At 48.1% G+C, this 20,147-nt stretch overlaps 1 protein-coding gene across 1 annotated transcript in view; it reads right to left on the minus strand.

Moving 5' to 3' along the window:
- LOC115081316 (butyrophilin subfamily 1 member A1-like) overlaps positions 1 to 20,147 on the minus strand; it is a 35,061-nt gene that overhangs the window by 12,895 nt on the left and 2,019 nt on the right. The window contains exons 2-4 of the mRNA XM_029585796.1: positions 18,511 to 18,618; positions 14,686 to 15,036; positions 12,434 to 12,715 (exon numbers count right to left, since the gene is read on the minus strand). Of these exons, the coding sequence (XP_029441656.1) occupies positions 12,434 to 12,715; positions 14,686 to 15,036; positions 18,511 to 18,618 (741 nt within the window). The remainder of the gene's footprint in view (positions 1 to 12,433; positions 12,716 to 14,685; positions 15,037 to 18,510; positions 18,619 to 20,147) is intronic.

The raw sequence follows: 20,147 nt of genomic DNA on the forward strand, positions 1-20,147 counted from the left end.
AGAAAAGTGATCCTCCCGATCCGAAAATATGGGCCCCTGACGGAGTAGATGCTGAAGATGCGCCAGCTATAGAGAACCTTCCAAGGCTAATCGCACCATTTCCGTGAACCACGGGTGACGTGGCCACTCCGGGGCCACCAACACTACACTGCCTGGATGCTGCTCTATGCGTCGTAGAAGCTGACCGATTAGAGGCCAGGGAGGAAAGGTATAGAGAAGAATGCCTGTGGGCCATGGACTTACCAGAGCGTCCAGTCCTTTCGAGCCTAATTCTTGACGACGGCTGAAGAAGCACTCCATCTTTGCATTGGCTCGAGTTGCCATCAGATCCAACTGAGGTACGCCCCACCTGGCGCAAATGAGGTTCCATGCTTCAGGAGCTAACTCCCACTCTCCCAGATCAAGCTGCCTGTGAGGAAGTCCGCCTGTACATTTTCCACGCCTGTGACATGAGACGCGGCGATTCCTTTGAGATGGCGCTCTGCCCAAGTGAACAATAGCCTTGCCTCCAATGCCACCTCGAGACTCTGTGTCCCATCTTGCCGGTTGATGTAAGCTACCATCATCGCATTGTCTGAGAACTCTCGAACCAATGTATCCTTGACCAGAGGAAGAAATGCTCAGAGGGCCACCCGGACAGCCCTCGTCTCGAGGCGGTTGAAGGACCAGGATTTCTCCATTGGAGGATTTCTCCATTGGGCGGATTTGTTGAGGCAGACTGCACCCCATCCGGATAGACTGGCATCTGTGGAGATAACCACCCAATTCGGAGGGTCTAAGTCCACTCCCTGTTCCAGGTTGCTGCGTGAAAGCCACCATGATAGACTGATTCTGGACTCTGGAAGGAGGGGTAACAGTATATGGAACTGTTCTGACACGCGATAACAGAGCACACTGCAAGGGACACAAATGAGCGAACGCCCACAGGACCAAATCCAAGGAGGAGGCCATGGATCCCAGAACCTGTAAGTGATGCCAAACCTTCGGATTCTTCCTCTGAAGCAGGGCTTGGACCTGATCCTGCAACTTTGTTACATGGTCCGCTGCTAGAGAAACCTTGCCTTGGAAAGTGTCGAAGAGCGCTCCCAAGTAGAACAATGACTGTATGGGCTCAAATTGACTTTTCTGGACATTTATGTCCCAGCCGAGTGACTTCAAGGTGAGCATCACCCTCTGAACCGATCTTACGCAGTCCTCCTGAGACTTCGCTCAGATTAGCCAGCCGTCGAGATATGGGTGAACAAGGACTCCCTCCTTGAGCAGGATCGCCACCACGACCACCATAACCTTGGTGAAAGTACATGGAGCCATTGCCAGGCCGAAAGGAAGAGTTTGAAACTGGAAATATTGGCCCATCACCTTGAAGCGGAGGAACTGCTGGTGAGCCCGGCGAATCGGGATGGGGCGATACGCCTCGGTGAGGTCTAATGACGCAAGAAATTCTCCTCTGAGTACCGCAGCCACCACAGTTCTCAACGTCTCCATGTGAAAACCATGCAGACCCAGAATGGGACAAAAGGTGCCCTGTTTCTTGGGAACCACAAAGTAGACCGAATACCGTCCCTTGCCCTGTTCTGCCAGGGGAACGAACAATGGCCTGGAGATCGAGCAGCCGTTGTAGAGTCCCCTGTACTGCCTCATGCTTGACCCGCGAAGTGACACAAGACTCCACAAAGGCCTCCCACACCAGGCGTGAAAACTCGAGAGTGTAACTGTCCCGGACCACTTCCAAGACCCATCGGTCTGAGGTAATCTTTTCCCACTCTGTGTAGAAGCTCGACAATCTGTCTCCAACAGCTTCTACGACGGAATGGGTGCTCCTGGCTTCATTAGGTAGGTTTTCCACGACCAGCACCCTGGCCCGTGGACTCTCTGCCTGGCGCCATCCTCCACGAAAGGACTGCTGACGTCCCGTGCCCGGCATGGACCCCGAAGGAGCTGAAGACCTACCAGGGCAAAATCTGCGAGAATCCCAAAAACGAGGCCGCAGGGGAAAACCTTCCTCAAAGGTTTCCTATCCTCTGGCAATCGGTTGCCCTTGGATTCCCCCAGCAATTTCACCAACTGGTCGAGATCTTCCCCGAAGAGGAGCTTGCCCTTAAAGGGGAGGTTACAAAGTTGAGACTTGGAAGATAAGTCTGCTGACCAATTACGAAACCAGAGCAGTCTACGAGCCGTAACCGCAGACACCATACTATGCGCCAAGGTCCTAATCAAGTCATACAATGCATCTGCGACATAGGCAACTCCTACCTCCAAATGTGTGGCTTGCAAGGGCCCCCCGCTGTCAGGACTGGGGGTTGTGGCCGCCTCCTGAACCCAGCAAAGACAGGCTCTCTGCATGAGGCTGGTGCAAATCGCCGCCCTGAGATTCAGCGCTGAGACCTCAAAGACTCGCTTCAGATGAATATCCAGTTTGCGGTCCTGAATGTCCTTCAGTGCAGTGGCCCCAGCCACAGGAATGGTGGTCTTCTTAGTCACGGCAGACACCTCCGCATCCACCTTTGGTATCTTTAGAAGATCCAAAAACATCCTGCGATAGCGGGTAAAGTTTCACCATGGCTCTTCCCATTTTTAAACCCGCTTCTGGCGAGTCCCACTCCCGGGTCACTAGGCTTGCGGACCTTCTTAGGTAATGGGAAGGAAATCGTCTGACCCCAAATCCCATCCAGGACTGAGTTGACACCTTCGCTGTCTGATTCCTCCTGTGAAACTTTGATCCCCAGGATCTCCCAGATGTGGGGAATAAGAGGTCGAAGCTCTTCTCGCTTAAACAAGCACACTATGCTGGAATCATCGCCTTCTGAAGGTGGGAGGTCATCTTGGTCCGGGTCGTCCTGTATCACATCCACCTATATCCTGGGTGAGTCCAGGATCCTGATCCGCTCCAGGGTCTGAGGGATCCCTGAGTGGCGCCGGCAACCTATCCACACCTTGAGCCCCTTGGTAAGCCCCTGCAGGGTGATGGCAGTCCGGGGACCCCGTGGGTATCCGCTCTGGTGGAGGCTCTGCCAAAGGGTCCGGCTGTGCTGCTCTCTTCAGGATCTCCTGTTTCCTAGCCAGGAACGCCTTTTGCAGCAGGAGCACAAACTCCGGGCAAAACTCCCGTGAATCAGCACTACCCCCCGCAGGAGAGTCCGGTGGCTCAGGCTCATCCCCAAACGTGGGAATTTGGTCCATCGGAGAAAGAATGGGAGGGGCTTCCTCCTCCCTTGGCAGCCGCCACAAGCTTCCCTGCCCTGCCAAGGAGGACCGCGGCCCGGAGCCCTTGCCTGCTTGCTGCTCCCCCCGAGGAAGTTCCCTCCTGCCCTGAAGATCAGGCAGAACACAGGGAACTAGCATTTATGGCCTGCCCTGACGCCCCACACGCGCAGCAGGTTCCCAACTTCGGCCGGGGTGCCATTGAGAAAAAACAAGCAGCAACGCGGTCGGCTAAAAAAAAGAAAAAAATTCCAGTCAGAAGCCCAGGAGCTAAAATAGAAAAACTCTCTGCAGGCGAAATTGCTGTGAAAAGAGCTGCCGGCATGAGAAAAAAAAGAAGGCCTCACACGCGCACGTAGGCCTACCCCCCGCCAACCTACCTGGAGCCCCGGGCTGTCATGAGGACCCACGGGGTTAAGCTCACCACTCCAGCTAGCCTGCCGAAGAAACGGCACGGCCCGTCCCCCAAATGAATTTCTCCTACCTTGAAAGGCTTCTTCCTTGCTTTCTTTCTTTTTATTTTTTTGAAGAAACTTTAACCTGACAGAGTTGGAGTCTGAGGAAGGAGTGAGAGGAGCCTCCACAGTACTTGAGGAAACCAGGGGCCCCTAGCTATCGAGACACTGGTACCGATGCGGGCGAGACACAGACAGGGGTATCCAACCCCCCCGGACACCCAGCTTCAACTGAGGGATGGACCACGAAGGTGCCTAACACCTCAGGAAGCTACACTACTAACTACAATCTAGCCCAGTGATGGCTAACCTATGACACGCCGAGACGTTTTTGCTGACACTCGCAGCGTTTCAAGGACTATCAGGAATTTTTTTTTTTTTTGGCTGCGCCGACCCTTTAAAATTTGTTTTTTAGTATCCCCCCCAATGCCCCTGGACGCAGGGAGGCACATGCGGCGCAGCGATAGGCAGGGCCGTGGTGAGGCTCACGTCAACACGGCCCGAAGAAAAAGATCGCATTTAAACGCACTGATGCTCCTCCTCTTTCCTGCCTGTGCGGCCCCAGAAGTAAACATTGCCGGAGCCGCGTGGGCAGGAAGGAGGAGAAGCATCAGCACGTGCAGAAGAGGACCAGCACTTGCGCTTACAGGCCGCCGCGAATTCCAAGTCGCAGTGGCCCGAGAAGAGGAAGAGGCCCGATAGCAGGGCCACCACGGCCCAAGAAGATCAGGGCTGCTGCAGAGCCCATCCTGCGCCGACCCGCGAAGAGGAGGCCAAGAGGTGAGAGAGAGGGTGTGTGTGTATGCGTGTATGAGATGAGTTGAGAGATTGTGTTTGAGAGTGAGGACCTGAATGTTTGCAGAGACAACATGTGCTTGAGCAAGACAGCATGTGGGAGAGAGAGAGAGCCTGTGTGTGTGAGTCAGACAGCATGTGCCAGTGAGAGATTGTGTATGAATGATTGTATGAGAGAGAGCATGTGCCAGTGAGAGATTGTGTATGAATGATTGTATGAGAGAGAGCATGTGAGAGTGAGAGCCTGTGTGTGGGAGAGTCAGACAGCATGTGACAGTGAGAGCCTGTGTGTGTGTGAGAGAGAAATGCATATGAGAATGAGAACCTGACTGTGTGTTTGAGGAAGAAGATGGAGAGAAAAGAAACAGAAAAAAAGATAATATAAAAGGAATTGGCAAAAAAAAAAAATAAGAAAGGGAAGGTGGAAAAAAAAACCTGTGACCAAACAATTAGAAAACTAAGATCAGACAGCAAAGGTAAAAAATAAATAAATTACTTTTTAGTGATTGCCACGTGCAATCTTTGGGAATGTGCAAGAATAGCACTTTCTCTATGCAGATCTCACAATGTACGAGATCAACATGGAGGAACTGGAAACCCATGGGGCCTGCACAGAGGAGGCAGCAGAATGGGCTTCAGTGTCAGTAGCAGCAATCGGCGCCTTCCCAATAGCCACACGGCAGCAGTGACAGTGGCAGCAGAGGAATGAGAGAGATTCCGAGGTTGCTGGCAAAAGAGAGGGGGGTCTGCCTTTAGTGTGTGTATGTGTATGAATGGGAGTCTGCCTAGGGGTGTATGTGTGTGAATGTATGGGTGTCTTCCTGGGGTTTGTATGTGTGAGAATAGGTGCCGGCCAGTGTGTAGTATATGTGTGTGTGACAATGAATTGGTGCCTGCCTGGGGGTCTGTGTGTGTGAGAATGAATGTGTGCATGCCTGGGGGATGGGGAGGGAGTGTGAGAAAATGAATGGGAGTCAATAAAAGAAACAGACTGACAGATGAAGTTTATAACTCTTGCTTGGGCTTGAAGTGTACGAAATACCAACCTTCAATTGAAGATTTAGCCAATGAAATTCAGCTACAAAAAAGTCGCTAAGCAGGTAAGGTAAAGAATTATTTGCTTTTGCTTTATTAATAAATACAGTACATATATTAAAGTTATAACTTTTTGTTATTAGAGCTACAAATATCACAAAATTATGGATATTTCTAGAAGTGACACACCACCCGAGTTATGCTCAAAAGGTTGGCCATCACTGATCTAGCCTATCCTAGGAAAAAAAACTTTCCCTAATAACCTTTTATTTTTTTTTTTTTAATTAACAGACTGCAGGTTTGCATCGCTACCATCTGCTGGAGTCAGAGAAATACTGAGGGACTGCAGGTGGCACGCTTGTTAAGTAGATTTTGTTCTCTGACTCCATCTGCTGGTAGGAATGCACAACCCACTGGTCTGGACTGATCTGGGTATGTTCAGGAATACTGGATTTCACAATTCATAAGAGAATATTCTATAGAAAAATGTCAAAATGATTTGTAGAGAATTCTGTTAGATTCAGGGAAGAGAAGGTGCAGGACAGGAGGACAAAGAGAAGAGTGATCTTAGGAACTGAGAAACAGTGGAGGTGCCCAGCAGAGCCCTGAAATAAACATGAGGAGTTTCTACGAGATCCTATTACTGACGGAGGAATCAATGTGGTGATTTCAGCAAAACACAGTACATCTTGATATCTGAGGGCTGATTTCCTTTGAGACAGAGAGAAACACAGACACTCTGCTTATATCCGGTCACCGGCCTGTGACGTGCTCTATGATTTGGGGTCTCACACGAACGCTCCCACCTGCTTGTCGGGTGCCAAATGGGCTCGCCCAAGATGAAGAATTTGGTGAATACATCCAACATAAATGGAAGGAATATGAAGCTTTCAATGCTGCCCACAAAGAAATCCCAATACTTTTTTAGGAAACAGCGAATGCTGTCTTTCGGGGTGATATTGCTCAATATGCTGTCTCTAAGAACAGGCAATTAGTTTAAACTTAAACCAAGAAAGTCCACACTCTTCAGAAACAGCTAAGTTCAACTTCTTCCAAAGTTATAAGGAAGGCACCCAGGTCCTTGCATAAATTACCAAATTCATCATTGGGCAAATTCATCCTTGACTTCTTTACAACAGAGATTATTTGTTTATGGCAATAAATCTGGGAGGATGTTGGCAAATGTAATACAAGATAAATTTGGATCTTCTTGTATTACTGCATTACAGGACTCCTTGGGAAGCCACAATCTTCCCTGACTGACATTTATAGAATTTTTGAACAATACTATTGCCACTTATACACAGTACAACTAGTAATGAAGTAGAACAGGTGAGATTTTTGGAAAACATAATGTTACCTAAGGTGTCTGCAACACATCTGGAGATACTAAGAACATAGGACCATGCCATACTGGGTCAGACCGAGAGGGTCAGACCGAGAGGGTCCATCAAGCACAGAATCCTGTGTCCAACAGTGGCCAAAGCAGGCTACAAGTACCTGGCAAGTACCCAAACATTAGATAGTTCCTGTGCTACTGATGCCAGTAATAGCAGAGGCCATTTCTTAAGTCAACTTGATTAATAGCAGGTAATGGACTTCTCCTCCAAGAACTTATCCAAACCTTTTTTGAACCCAGCTACACTAACTGCACTAACCACATCATCTGGCAACAAATTCCAGAGTTTAATTGTGCGTTGAGTGAAAAAGAACTTTCTCCAATTAGTCTTAAATGTGCCACTTGCTAACTTCATGGAGTGCCCCCTAGTCCTTCTATTATCCGAAAGAGTAAATAACCGATTCACATCTACTCATTCAAGGCCTCTCATGATTTTAAAGACCTCTATTATATACCCCCTCAGCCATCACTTCTCCAAGCTGAACAGCCCTAACCTCTTCAGCCTTTCCTCATAGTGGAGCCGTTCCATCCCCTTTATCGTTTTGGAAGCCTTTCTCTGTACCATCTCCAGTGCAGCTATATCTACTAAACAGATATAGTTGCACTGGAGAAGGTCCAGTTAAAGATGGGTTAAATAACCATTTTATACAATTGATTATTTAACCCAGTTGATCTACTAAATAGACACATCAAAGAACAAGAAATAGAGTTTTCTACATCCAAGTTACAACTATTTAATTCTCCTGAACCAGAAAGGGTTAAATAATCATTTTTATAAAACCTTGCGACATCTCATTACCAAATGCTTACCTACATTGTTTGGGGAAATAGCTAACAGGGAGCAGATGCCCCGACATTAGACTGCCCATATTATGGTTTTTCTCAAATCAGGAAAGGACCCAGTTCAATCTGCTTCCATCTCTAATTGTTGTGTTCCACGCCCACGGCCGTCCGCGGGCGCGGCCCCCTACCTCCTCCAACGACCAGGGCAGCATCGGGGCTGACTGCCCTGCTCCGAGCTCCGCACGGCGGCGCGGGCCTTCAGGCTGGCCGCCGGGATCAGAGCCGTCCCTGCTCCTCCCACGTGGCCGCTGCTGCTCTCCTCCGCGGCTCGGATCCAAGATGGCCACCGCCATGCTTGGACACGAGGCCATACCCCCTCACCAGAGTTAAAGGGACCTCGTCCCCTTAATTGCCTGCAGCTGGTTCTTACCTCTAGGGCCAGAGGAAGTATATAAGGAGACTTCCTCTGACCATTCCTCGACTTGGCAACGTCCTTCTACGCTGTCTAGTCTGCTTGCTTCGGTGAGTTCCCTGCGCTTGGACTCTGGTTCCTGTTTCGTCTTGGTGTTCCCGGTTCCTGACTTCGGATTGGCTTATGGTGATTCTCTGGTTCCTGACTTCGGATTGGCTTACGGTGATTCTCTGGTTCCCGACTTCGGATTGGCAAGTGGTGATTCTCTGGTACACGACCTCGGACTGGTGATCCTCTGGCACTCGACCTAGGACTCCTTCAAGACTCCCATCTCCAAGGGCCCACCTAAGTCCCAGCGGTCTGGGTCCCTACGGGCTCCTCCCAGGGGGACTGTGGGCTTCCAGGGTGAAGTTCCAGTCAGCCCTTGCACCGACACCTGACCTCTAAAAGGTCCGCCAAAGTCCCAGCAGTCTGGGTCCCGACGGGCTCCTCCTGGGGGGACCACAGACTTCCAGGGGTGAAGACACAGCTCCTCTTCTCGTCTCTTCACCAGTCTCCGCTGTTGCCTCAGTCTCCAGTGCCAAGGGTCAGCTCGTCCTGTCTTCTGCTCTGCCTCACCTCCCGACGAGAGAACCTACGGATCCTCCGAAAGGTATACCATCCTCCCGTCGGCCAAGGGTCCACAAGCCTGAGCATAACACTAATTTCACCGGGCCAAGTGGTTTCATGAACGGGAGATGATCAGGGATAAATGTCAGTAGGATACTGGCTTTGCTGGAAAAGTGGTATTTTAAACCCACTAAACGGGTCACCAACCTCCAGGCCGCCTGACTCAACTAAGCAGAGTAGGGATCCCTTTCTAGGAACCCCGACCAATGAGAGTAAGGCTGAAAACTGGCAAAAAGAAAAATTGCTGAGAAAAAGGAACTGCAGGTTTAAGCACCAGTCACCATCTGCGGAGAGAGAGAGAGAAATACTGAGGAACTGCAGGTTTAAGCACCGGCCCTCATCTGCGGGAGAGAGAGAAATACTGAGGAACTGCAGGTTTAAGCATCAGCCCCCATCTGCGGAGAGAGAGAGAGAAATACTGAGGAACTGCAGGTTTAAGCACCGGCCCTCATCTGCGGGAGAGAGAGAAATACTGAGGAACTGCAGGTTTAAGCATCAGCCCCCATCTGCGGAGAGAGAGAGAGAAATACTGAGGAACTGCAGGTTTAAGCACCAGCCCTCATCTGCGGAGAGAGAGAGAGAGAGAAATACTGAGGAACTGCAGGTTTAAGCACCATCTCCCATCTGCGGGAGAGAGAGAAATACTGAGGGAACTGCAGGTTTAAGCACCGGCCCCCATCTGCGAGAGAGAGAGAAATACTGAGGAACTGCAGGTTTAAGCACCAGCCCCCATCTGCGGGAGACAGAGAAATACTGAGGAACTGCAGGTTTAAGCACCAGCCCCCATCTGCGAGAGAGAGAGAAATACTGAGGAACTGCAGGTTTAAGCACCAGCCCCCATCTGCGGGAGACAGAGAAATACTGAGGAACTGCAGGTTTAAGCACCGGCCCCCATCTGCGAGAGAGAGAGAAATACTGAGGAACTGCAGGTTTAAGCACCAGCCCCCATCTGCGGGAGACAGAGAAATACTGAGGAACTGCAGGTTTAAGCACCAGCCCCCATCTGCGAGAGAGAGAGAAATACTGAGGAACTGCAGGTTTAAGCACCAGCCCCCATCTGCGGGAGACAGAGAAATACTGAGGAACTGCAGGTTTAAGCACCGGCCCCCATCTGCGAGAGAGAGAGAAATACTGAGGAACTGCAGGTTTAAGCACCATCTCCCATCTGCGGGAGAGAGAGAAATACTGAGGGAACAGCAAGTTTCAGCACCAGCCCCCATCTGCGGGAGAGAGAGAAATACTGAGGAACTGCAGGTTTAAGCACCGGCCCCCATCTGCGAGAGAGAGAGAAATACTGAGGAACTGCAGGTTTAAGCACCAGCCCTCATCTGCGGGAGAGAGAAATACTGAGGAACTGCAGGTTTAAGCCCCAGCCCCCATCTGCGGGAGAGAGAAATACTGAGGAACTGCAGGTTTAAGCACCAGCCCCCATCTGCAGGAGACAGAGAAATACTGAGGAACTGCAGGTTTAAGCACCAGCCCCCATCTGAGGGAGACAGAGAAATACTGAGGGACTGCAGGTTTAAGCACCAGCCCCCATCTGCGGGAAAGAGAAATACTGAGGAACTGCAGGTTTAAGCAGTAGCCCCCATCTGCGGGAGAGAGCGAAATACTTAGGAACTGCAGGTTTAAGCATCAGCCCCCATCTGCAGAGAGAATGAAAGAGAGAGAGAGAAATACTGAGGAACTGCAGGTTTAACCATCAGCCCCCATCTGCAGAGAGAGAGTGAGTGAGAGAGAAAGAAATACTGAGGAACTGCAGGTTTAAGCACCAGCCCCCATCTGAGGGAGAGAGAGAAATACTGAGGAACTGCAGGTTTAAGCACCAGACCCCATCTGAGGGAGAGAGAGAAAAATACTGAAGAACTGCAGGTTTAAGCACCAGCCCCCATCTGCGGGAGAGAGAGAGAAATACTGAGGAACTGCAGGTTTAAGCACCGGCCCCCATCTGCGAGAGATAGAGAGAAATACTGAAGAACTGCAGGTTTAAGCACCGGCCCCCATCTGCGGGAGAGACAGAAATACTGAGGAACTGCAGGTTTAAGCACCAGCCCCCATCTGCGGGAGAGAGAGAGAAATACTGAGGAACTGTAGGTTTAAGCAACATCCCCCATCTGCGGGAGAGAGAGAAATACTGAGGGACTGCAGGTTTAAGCACCAGCCCCCATCTGCAGGAGAGACAGAGAAATACTGAGGAACTGCAGGTTTAAGCACGAGCCCCCATCTGCGGGAGAGAGAAATACTGAGGAACTGCAGGTTTAAGCACCAGCCCCCATCTGCGGGAGACAGAGAAATACTGAGGAACTGCAGGTGTAAGCACCAGGAAACAATTGAAAAAACACTAAACTTAGCAATGTTGTACCTAGATATAATTAAACAACTATTAAGCCAAATGGAACTGGTAATTAATATTTAAAAGACAGAATTCATACACCTTGAAAGAAAAACCACTGAACTAATACAGAATCCCATCAAACTTATAAAGGTTCAGATAGTGGAACTAACTGAAAAAGCTCGAAACCTAGGAGTAATATTTGATAATGAACTCAATCTTAAGCAACACATATCAGTGAAAGTTAGGGAAGGTTACGCCAAACTTATGGTGCATAGAAGGCTAAAACCCCTATTAACCCAAGCACACTTTAGAACCGTTCTCCAAGCACTTATATTCGCGAGCACAGACTATTGTAACACACTCTTCCTTGGATTACCATATACAACACTAAGACCACTACAGATCTTACAGAACTCTGCAGCCAGAATTCTAACTGGAAAAAGCAGAAGAGATCACATCACTCAAACACTCGCTGAATTACACTGGCTGCCAGTTGAACAAAGAGTGCAATTTAAAACACTATGCACAATCCACAAACTAATCTATGAGGAAAATACTGACTAAACACTGCACTACGACTCCATGTCCCCCAGAGAAATCTAAGATCAGCCAATAAAGCTCTACTGACCATTCCCTCTGTAAAGACAGCAAAACTGATGCAAGTTAGAGAGAGAGCACTATCCCTAGCCGGTCCGATATTATGGAACACTATGCCACTCTAAATAAGACTAATGAAAGATTTAAAATTCTTCAAAAAAGTTTAAAAACATGGCTTTTCAAAAAAGCTTTTCAGAATGAGAGTGGAGAGTAAGGAATACTAGCGGACAAGAAAGAGAGCTATTTTGTTGACTGTTAAAAGTCAACAATTAGCAGTTATCCCTCCTTTATTATTTTTCTCATACCTAAAGATTAATTTAAGAGTACAGTATTCTCATATATGGATATCCTATTATTCATATAAATGGAATTTCAAATCCACGATCCAGATAGTGTATATTATTTGAATCATGTAACCGAAACTTTATTGGCAGCTACTAGCTAATTTATAATCCTAACCAGACTTATTTTTGTGCCTGTCTGTAAACCATTGTGATGGTATACCACTAAACGATGGTATAGAAAAGTTTTTAAATAAATAAATAAATCTGCGGGAGAGAGAGAAATAATGAGGTACTGCAGATGGCATCAGGGGACTTGAAGCAGTCTCAGTTTTACTTTCTCTGTCTCCCATATTCCATCAGGGAAGATGTTTTATTGACTATTGGATCTGATTCCAGGAAGCCCTCCCTGCTGCTCACTCAGATTAACACTTTCTATCACCGAGGCTGCTCTCTGTGACCGTCACTCACCTGATATAGAAATCCCTGATTCTCTCTCTTGGTTCAGGAGGGTGTCTCTGATATGGCAGGAAATCCTGCCGTACTGATTGGTTCTCATCAGGAGGGAGGTTGTGACTTTGAACAGACCGTTGTGCTCTTGTGTTATTGTCTCAGATAATGGTGTCAGGCTCTGTCCATCCTCCTGTCTCCAGGTCACTTCGGGCTCTGGGTACCATCCTGAAGATTCACACACAGCCCTGATTCCTCTGTCCTGATGGTCAGTGATAAAGATGTAAGGAGCAGTGCCCAGACCTAAAGATAAAATAACATCCATCTGTCAGAACATGAGATTGAGATTCATTCTCTGCTAGTGACAGGATGATCTGCCTTTATATCCTAATATTAAGCATGAGGGGGATTTTGCCTCCTGCAGCTGATGGAGAACAGGTCCGGAGATCCTGATCACCAGCAGAACTGCAGGGCGGTCTCTCCTGGACTTGCTCCCTGCTGACAAAAATAATGTGGAGCAGGGCCAGATTTAAAACCCTCCCCTCCCCCATTGCCTATGGGCACCATAGGCAATGGGGGAGAGGAGGTTAACCTGGGTCCTCTCAGTAATCAGAAGGTGGAGGATGGAGGGGGTCTCACCCAGAAGTCAGAGGTATGAGGAGACCTCACTCCTATCACCGGTATAACAAAAATAAATTGCCATTACCTCCTTCCAGATCTTCCCCTCTCCCACTGGTCCTATAGAGAGGCCCCGGTACCTCAGCTTCTCCATCAGGGAACCTCAGCATGGGCTCTGAAAACCCTTGTGTGCAGATAGGCCCTGTGGTGATGATCTCTTGCACTCATACAGGTTTCAGGGTAACTGGAAGTCTGTGCAGGAGGAGGAGAAGCAGGGACGCTGCAGTTTCTGTCAGTACGCGAGGGTTTGCAGGCTCCACGCTCAGGTTCCTCCATGGAGTTGCTGCTGCTGTAGGGTCGGTGTCACTTACAGGACCTGTGGTGCCAGGACAGCAGCTCGCCCAGATGAGACCACGGAGGCTGGAGCAGTGCTCTGGCGCCTAAGACAATTTGACGCTGGAGGCAGTTGCTACATTTCCTAAATCTGTGCCTGATACGGCATGAGCATATCTTCCCTTTGTTGGCAACATTGCTTGAAAGAGCCCCTCCTGACAATTGTGAACATTCATAGAAAGCTGGATCCTGTCTGTACCCCAGATCAGTCCAGATGAGTGGGTTCTGCATCCCTACCAGCAAATTGAGGCAGAGAACAAAAACTTTCAGGCACTGCTACATAACCGAGAGTGCCGCCTGCAGACCCTCACTATTTCTCTGTCTCCAGCAGATGTACAGGTGCAAATCTGCAGTCCACATTCTTGAGTTAGCTAAATCCGTCACATCGCCTGTGATAGCTCTCTCCCTGGATGCTGAAAAAGCGAATGTTTCACCTGTAAACCGTTGTGATCTAGTGAGTCTATAAAACCTTTAAACAAATAAATAAAATATTGATTGTGTAACCATTCTGTCTTTTGCCCTGCATGCTTGTCTTGATCAGACTGTAAGCTCTACGGAGCTGGGACTGTCCCTTCTGTGTATTTCTACAGAGCTGCATACACTGAGTGGCATTATAGGAGTAGGAGTAGTAGAGGAAAGTTACAGAGAAGGATGAGTGGATTAAATAACATCTGCTTTCTTCTATACCAAACTAAGGAGAGCTTAAACTGTAAGCAAGCTGAACCTGTAACTATGGTGGATTACAAGGTCCCAGCAAGGGCTACAGAAGAGAAATCATATCTGATAGGATAAGGTGTGAGCTTGTAAAGGGATGGTACCTGCCTAACCTGGACAGTCCTTATAGAGGGGCAGTATGAGATCTTTCTCCCCTGCTTCCACCTCTGAGTTAATGCAGTTTAACCTGAGTCTTCCCTGGGTTTCTGCTTCATTCACTCACTCCCGGCTCACCACCCTACAATATGTTCAGGGCCAATTCCTGGTTAGTATTATTTATTGTAGTAATTTATTAGTAATTATCACCCTATTCAGTTTGTCGCTGACTATTCTTGTACCCTGAGCTTATTCTCCATACCCAATCTCTCCTATCCCTCCTCTGCCTATTTCATTATCAATATCTCTGTAATATCAGGGAGTCCTGCAGTGCAGCTACAATACGGCACTTTGGTGTCTCCTGCACTAAATTCTCCTTATGTCATTCAGCCACTGTCAGAATAAACAGAGAAAGGGTGCAAAGTCAGAATAGGCTAAAAGCTGCCACTTACCTGCTACTTTCAGCTCCAGCATTGCTTCTTCATAGTAAGTATCAGATCTAAAGAAGCAGGTGTAACGTCCCTCGTCTTTCAGCCCGACATTGTGTATCCTCAGCGAGACGCTGCCATTGGAGATGCGATTCCTAATGAGCTCTGTCCTGCCTCGGTACTCTGGGATCTGTTCCTCATTCTGATCCTTCCCGTTCTCATACAGATGCACAAGAGAATCAAATCCGGTTCGGAACCACCTCACCTGCATGTGCTGGGCGCTGAGGGGTGGGGAGAGGCGGCAGGGTAACACAGCAGCTCCACCCAGAACAGCAACCACGGGCTGATCAGGGCCAATGACTTTATATCCTTCTGCTAATTATGTGACACAAAACAAAGGGAATGACATCAGTCAGAAATGGAGAATATGGGACTGACAGCTGAGAAATATAAAGGCAGGGATCTTATTATGCCTGTGGTTTTTTCCATGCATGGGCTCCTGGGAAATGAGAGGAGACAGGGGCTGAATTAAGGAGAGGATTAGCTCTTTCTTGCTCTGCTCTGCCCAATCCAGCTTCCCCCCTTCCCCTCCTGCTCTCTGCTGCCTGGGAAGGGAGGGGCCAGAGTAGCAAGCAGAGAATTGTTCTTAGCTGAGTGAGAGGTGGGGCACAGGCCGATAAGAGTTAGGGGATACACCCAGTGGTCCCCTATTGTGTGGGGTGGGGGTAATTTTCATCCCCACAGATCTACCTGTCTAGCAGCCCTTGCCAACATCACCAATGACCTGCCCATTGCAACTGTCAAAGGCCTTCACTCAATCCCTATTGTCCTTGAGATATCCACTGCTTCTGACACTGTTGACCACCACCTACTCTTGGATTTTCTTAGATCCTTCTGAAAAATGTCTTCCACATGTCCTTTCTGGGTAAGAGCAGATCAAGCCTGGGAAGATCTCACGGGTCAGACCTCGTTCTGTCACTCATCATCCCACGGCAAGGATCACTCTTCCATCGCTCAACTGCAGTCCTGAAATTTGTAAAGCCTTCCAGCTCTCTGCACATCTTGAGAAATTAACTCTCCCTGTTACATAAACCCCAAACCTGCATCATTGCTGTGCTCCTATTCAACTCTTGCAAACCTGCTCATTCCTCAGCTCAGAAGTGGAGAATTCACAGGGACCAGGTAACCTAAAAATTAGCACCTGGTGGCAGGGATAGGGACTGGCCCGGGGCAGCAGTGGGCGGGACAGCTGCAACCACCCAGGGCTCAGGAGGAGCTTCTGACACTGCTGCCTCTGACCCAAACCCAGGAGAAGCATCATTCACTGCTGCAGCCAGTGCAGGCCCTGAAGGAAGCATCACCACTGCCGCCGGCTCAGGCCTGGGGAGGTAGGGGGACCAGGCCCAGGGGGAAATGATACCTTAAACTAGTCAGCATCTAAGAAAAGAAACTGGGGAACCTCTAGAATTGGTTACAAGATTTGGAAGTGAGTACCGGCGGCTGGGAGAACTTTTCTTTTGGTCAGAGGGTATGGGAGGGTGCACAGGCAGCTGGGAGAGCTCTTCTATTGGTCAGTGGGAGGGGAGCATAGCCAGCTGGGAGAGCTATTGGACAAAGTCTGTGGGAGGGAGCAAAGCCAGCTGGGAGAGCTCTTTTATTGGTCAGAGGCTGTAAGAGTGAGCACAGAGAGCTCTTCTATTGGTCAGTGGGAGGGGAGCATAGCCAGCTGGGAGAGCTATTGGACAAAGTCTGTGGGAGGGAGCAAAGCCAGCTGGGAGAGCTCTTCTATTGGTCAGTGGGAGGGGAGCATAGCCAGCTGGGAGAGCTATTGGACAAAGTCTGTGGGAGGGAGCAAAGCCAGCTGGGAGAGCTCTTCTATTGGTTAGAGGTCGAGGAAGGGAGCACAGCCAGCTGGGAGAGCTATTGGACAAAGTCTGTGGGAGGGAGCAAAGCCAGCTGGGAGAGCTCTTTTATTGGTCAGAGGCTGTAAGAGTGAGCACAGAGAGCTCTTCTATTGGTCAGAGGCTGTGGGAGGGAGCACAGGTGGCTAGGAGAACATAAGAACATGCCATGCTGGCTCAGACCAAGGGTCCATCAAGCCCAGCATCCTGTTTCCAACAGTGGCCAATCCAGGCCATAAGAACCTGGCAAGTACCCAAAAACTAAGTCTATTCCATGTTACTGTTGCTAGTAATAGCGGTGGTTATTATATGTCAACTTAATTAATAGCAGGTATGGACTTCTCCTCCAAGAACTTATCCAATCCTTTTTTAAACACAGCTATACTAACTGCACTAACCACATCCTCTGGCAACAAATTCCAGAGTTTAATTGTGCATTGAGTGAAAAAGAACTTTCTCCGATTAGTTTTAAATGTGCCACACGCTAACTTCATGGAGTGCCCCCTAGTTTTTCTATTATCCGAAAGAGTAAATAACCGAGTCACATCTACCCATTCTAGACCTCTCATGATTTTAAACACCTCTATCATATCCCCCCTCAGTCGTCTCTTCTCCAAGCTGAAAAGTCCTAACCTCTTTAGTCTTTCCTCATAGGGGAGCTGTTTCATTCCCCTTATCATTTTGGTAGCCCTTCTCTGTACCTTCTCCATCGCAATTATATCTTTTTTGAGATGCGGCGACCAGAATTGTACACAGTATTCAAGGTGCGGTCTCACCATGGAGCAATACAGAGGCATTATGACATTTTCCGTTTTATTCACCATTCCCTTCCTAATAATTCCTAACATTCTGTTTGCTTTTTTGACTCTCACAGCACACTGCACCGACGATTTCAATGTGTTATCCACTATGACACCTAGATCTCTTTCTTGGGTTGTAGCACCTAATATGGAACCCAACATTGTGTAATTATAGCATGGGTTATTTTTCCCTATATGCATCACCTTGCACTTATCCACATTAAATTTCACCTGCCATTTTGATGCCCAATTTTCCAGTCTCACAAGGTCTTCCTGCTTTTTATCACAATCTGCTTGTGATTTAACTACTCTGAACAATTTTATATCATCTGCAAATTTGATTACCTCACTCGTCAGATTTCTTTCCAGATCATTTATAAATATATTGAAAAGTAAGGGTCCCAATACAGATCCCTGAGGTACTCCACTGTCCACTCCCTTCCACTGAGAAAATTGCCCATTTAATCCTACTCTCTGTTTCCTGACTTTTAGCCAGTTTGTAATCCACGAAAGGACATCGCCACCTATACCATGACTTTTTACTTTTCCTAGAAGCCTCTCATGAGGAACTTTGTCAAACGCCTTCTGAAAATCCAAGTATACTATATCTACCGGTTCACCTTTATCCACATGTTTATTAACCCCTTCAGAGCTCTTCTATTGGTTAGAGGCTGTGGGAGGGAGTGAGGGAAGTTGGGAGCAGCAATCATTACTGCATTTCCTGCATTTAAGATTTTCAGTGCAGCCTCATTGTTACTGTAACAGATTTGGATTTCAGACTTAGTTACGCATCTTTTCCAAAATCTGAGCACAAGGCAAGTTACAATTCAGGTACTTCAGTTATTTCCCTCCACATTAGGACTCAGAGTCTACTTTGTACCTGAGGCGATGGAGGGGGAAGTAAGAAGCAGGATCTGACCCTGGCATCCCTGGTCTTTGGCTTCCTCCTCTAACCACTGCATGCACAAGGGAAAGTTTGAGGGTCGGAAGATTTTATCACCTCAGATATAATTTTATTCCTTCCATTGCAAACAGCAGATTCTAGTCCTTTTCTCTTACAGCTGTGCACAGAGAATAAGGGAAAGTCAGGATAAAATGCCGGCAGTTAATAATGATAAAAAGGCACAGGAAACTAAGAGACGTCTCACCTGTATTTACAGTCTGGAAGTGATGAGAAATCACCAGAAGGACAAAGCAAAGAATGGTCAAGAGATACATTCCCCTGTGGGGATCACGAACATGCATCTTCGGTGCCTCTGAAAAAAATAAAAATAAAATCATGCAAACTAGAACAAACTGAAATGAAGTTATACTGTCATGTAAAGATCTCGAGGCTCAGGGACTGGAGAATGTTTCATCAGGGCAGACGCCAGAGCTGAGTGAGGGGCTCAGTAGTGGAAGAGCAGGGGATGCTGCAGGGCAGGAGTTGAGGTGCATTGGGTTTCAGTATCAGAATTATAGAGTCCAGTATTTATTTGTTATGATTTTGAGGTGTTGGAGTGGATTCTTGGGCGATGGCCGAGGACAGTGGCATGAAGACGCGGCGGTCGCCATCTTCCCAAGGCTAGTGGGGAGAGCAGAAAGAAAGGTGAGGCACAGAAGTCGAAGCCGTCTGAGACCAACAAATGCAACAGTACCCCCCCCCCTTTTCAAAGGGCCCCCTCCAGACCCCCTACCTGGTCTTGGTTTCTGGGATTCAAACAATAGAACTGTTGAAGCATCTCCTTGTCCATGATATTAGCCAAAGGTTCCCAAGAGTTTTCTTACGGTCTGTATCCCTCCCATGACAGGAGGTATTCCCATACTTTGCCTCTCTTTCTTACGTCAAGGATGGCATCTACTTTGTACTCGATGTCTTCTTCTGCATCAACAGGAGTAGGTTCAGGTGTCTTGTTAGAAAACTCGATAAGAACAAGCGGTTTCAGCAGCAATACATGGAATGCATTATGAATCTTCATAGCTGGAGGAAGTTTTAGACTATAAATTAGTGGTCCCAATCATCGGAGGATAGGAAAGGGTCCGACAAAGTGTGGAGCAAAGCAAGCAAATGGAAGCTTGAGTTTTAGCTGCTTGGTAGATAGCCAGACTTTGTCACCAGGCTGGAATTCAGGAGCCTTGCTGTGATGAGCATCATATCCTTTCTTAGCTGTTTGTCCTGCTCTTTGGAGCATCTCTTTAGTGTCTCTCTCCAGAGTTGTTGTATATCTTTGGCAGTAGATTGAGCTGCCGGGGACGACACAGAAAGTGGAAATGGTAAAGGTAAGAACATAAGAACATGCCATACTGGGTCAGACCAAGGGTCCATCAAGCCCAGCATCCTGTTTCCAACAGTGGCCAATCCAGGCCATAAGAACCTGGCAAGTACCCAAAAACTAGGGTCTATTCCATGTTACCATTGCTAGTAATAGCAGTGGCTATTTTCTAAGTCAACTCAATTAATAGCAGGTAATGGACTTCTCCTCCAAGAACTTATCCAATCTCTTTTTAAACACAGCTATACTAACTGCACTAACCACATCCTCTGGCAACAAATTCCAGAGTTTAATTGTGCGTTGAGTAAAAAAGAACTTTCTCTGATTAGTTTTAAATGTGCCACATGCTAACTTCATGGAGTGCCCCCTAGTCTTTCTATTATCTGAAAGAATAAATAACCAATTCACATTTACCCGTTCTAGACCTCTCATGATTTTAAACCTCTATCATATCCCCCCTCAGCCGTCTCTTCTCCAAGCTGAAAAGTCCTAAGCTCTTTAGTCTTTCCTCATAGGGGAGCTGTTCCATTCCC

The sequence above is a fragment of the Rhinatrema bivittatum genome, unplaced genomic scaffold (genome assembly GCF_901001135.1).
Source record: "Rhinatrema bivittatum unplaced genomic scaffold, aRhiBiv1.1, whole genome shotgun sequence".
In the NCBI taxonomy this organism is placed as follows: domain Eukaryota; kingdom Metazoa; phylum Chordata; class Amphibia; order Gymnophiona; family Rhinatrematidae; genus Rhinatrema; species Rhinatrema bivittatum.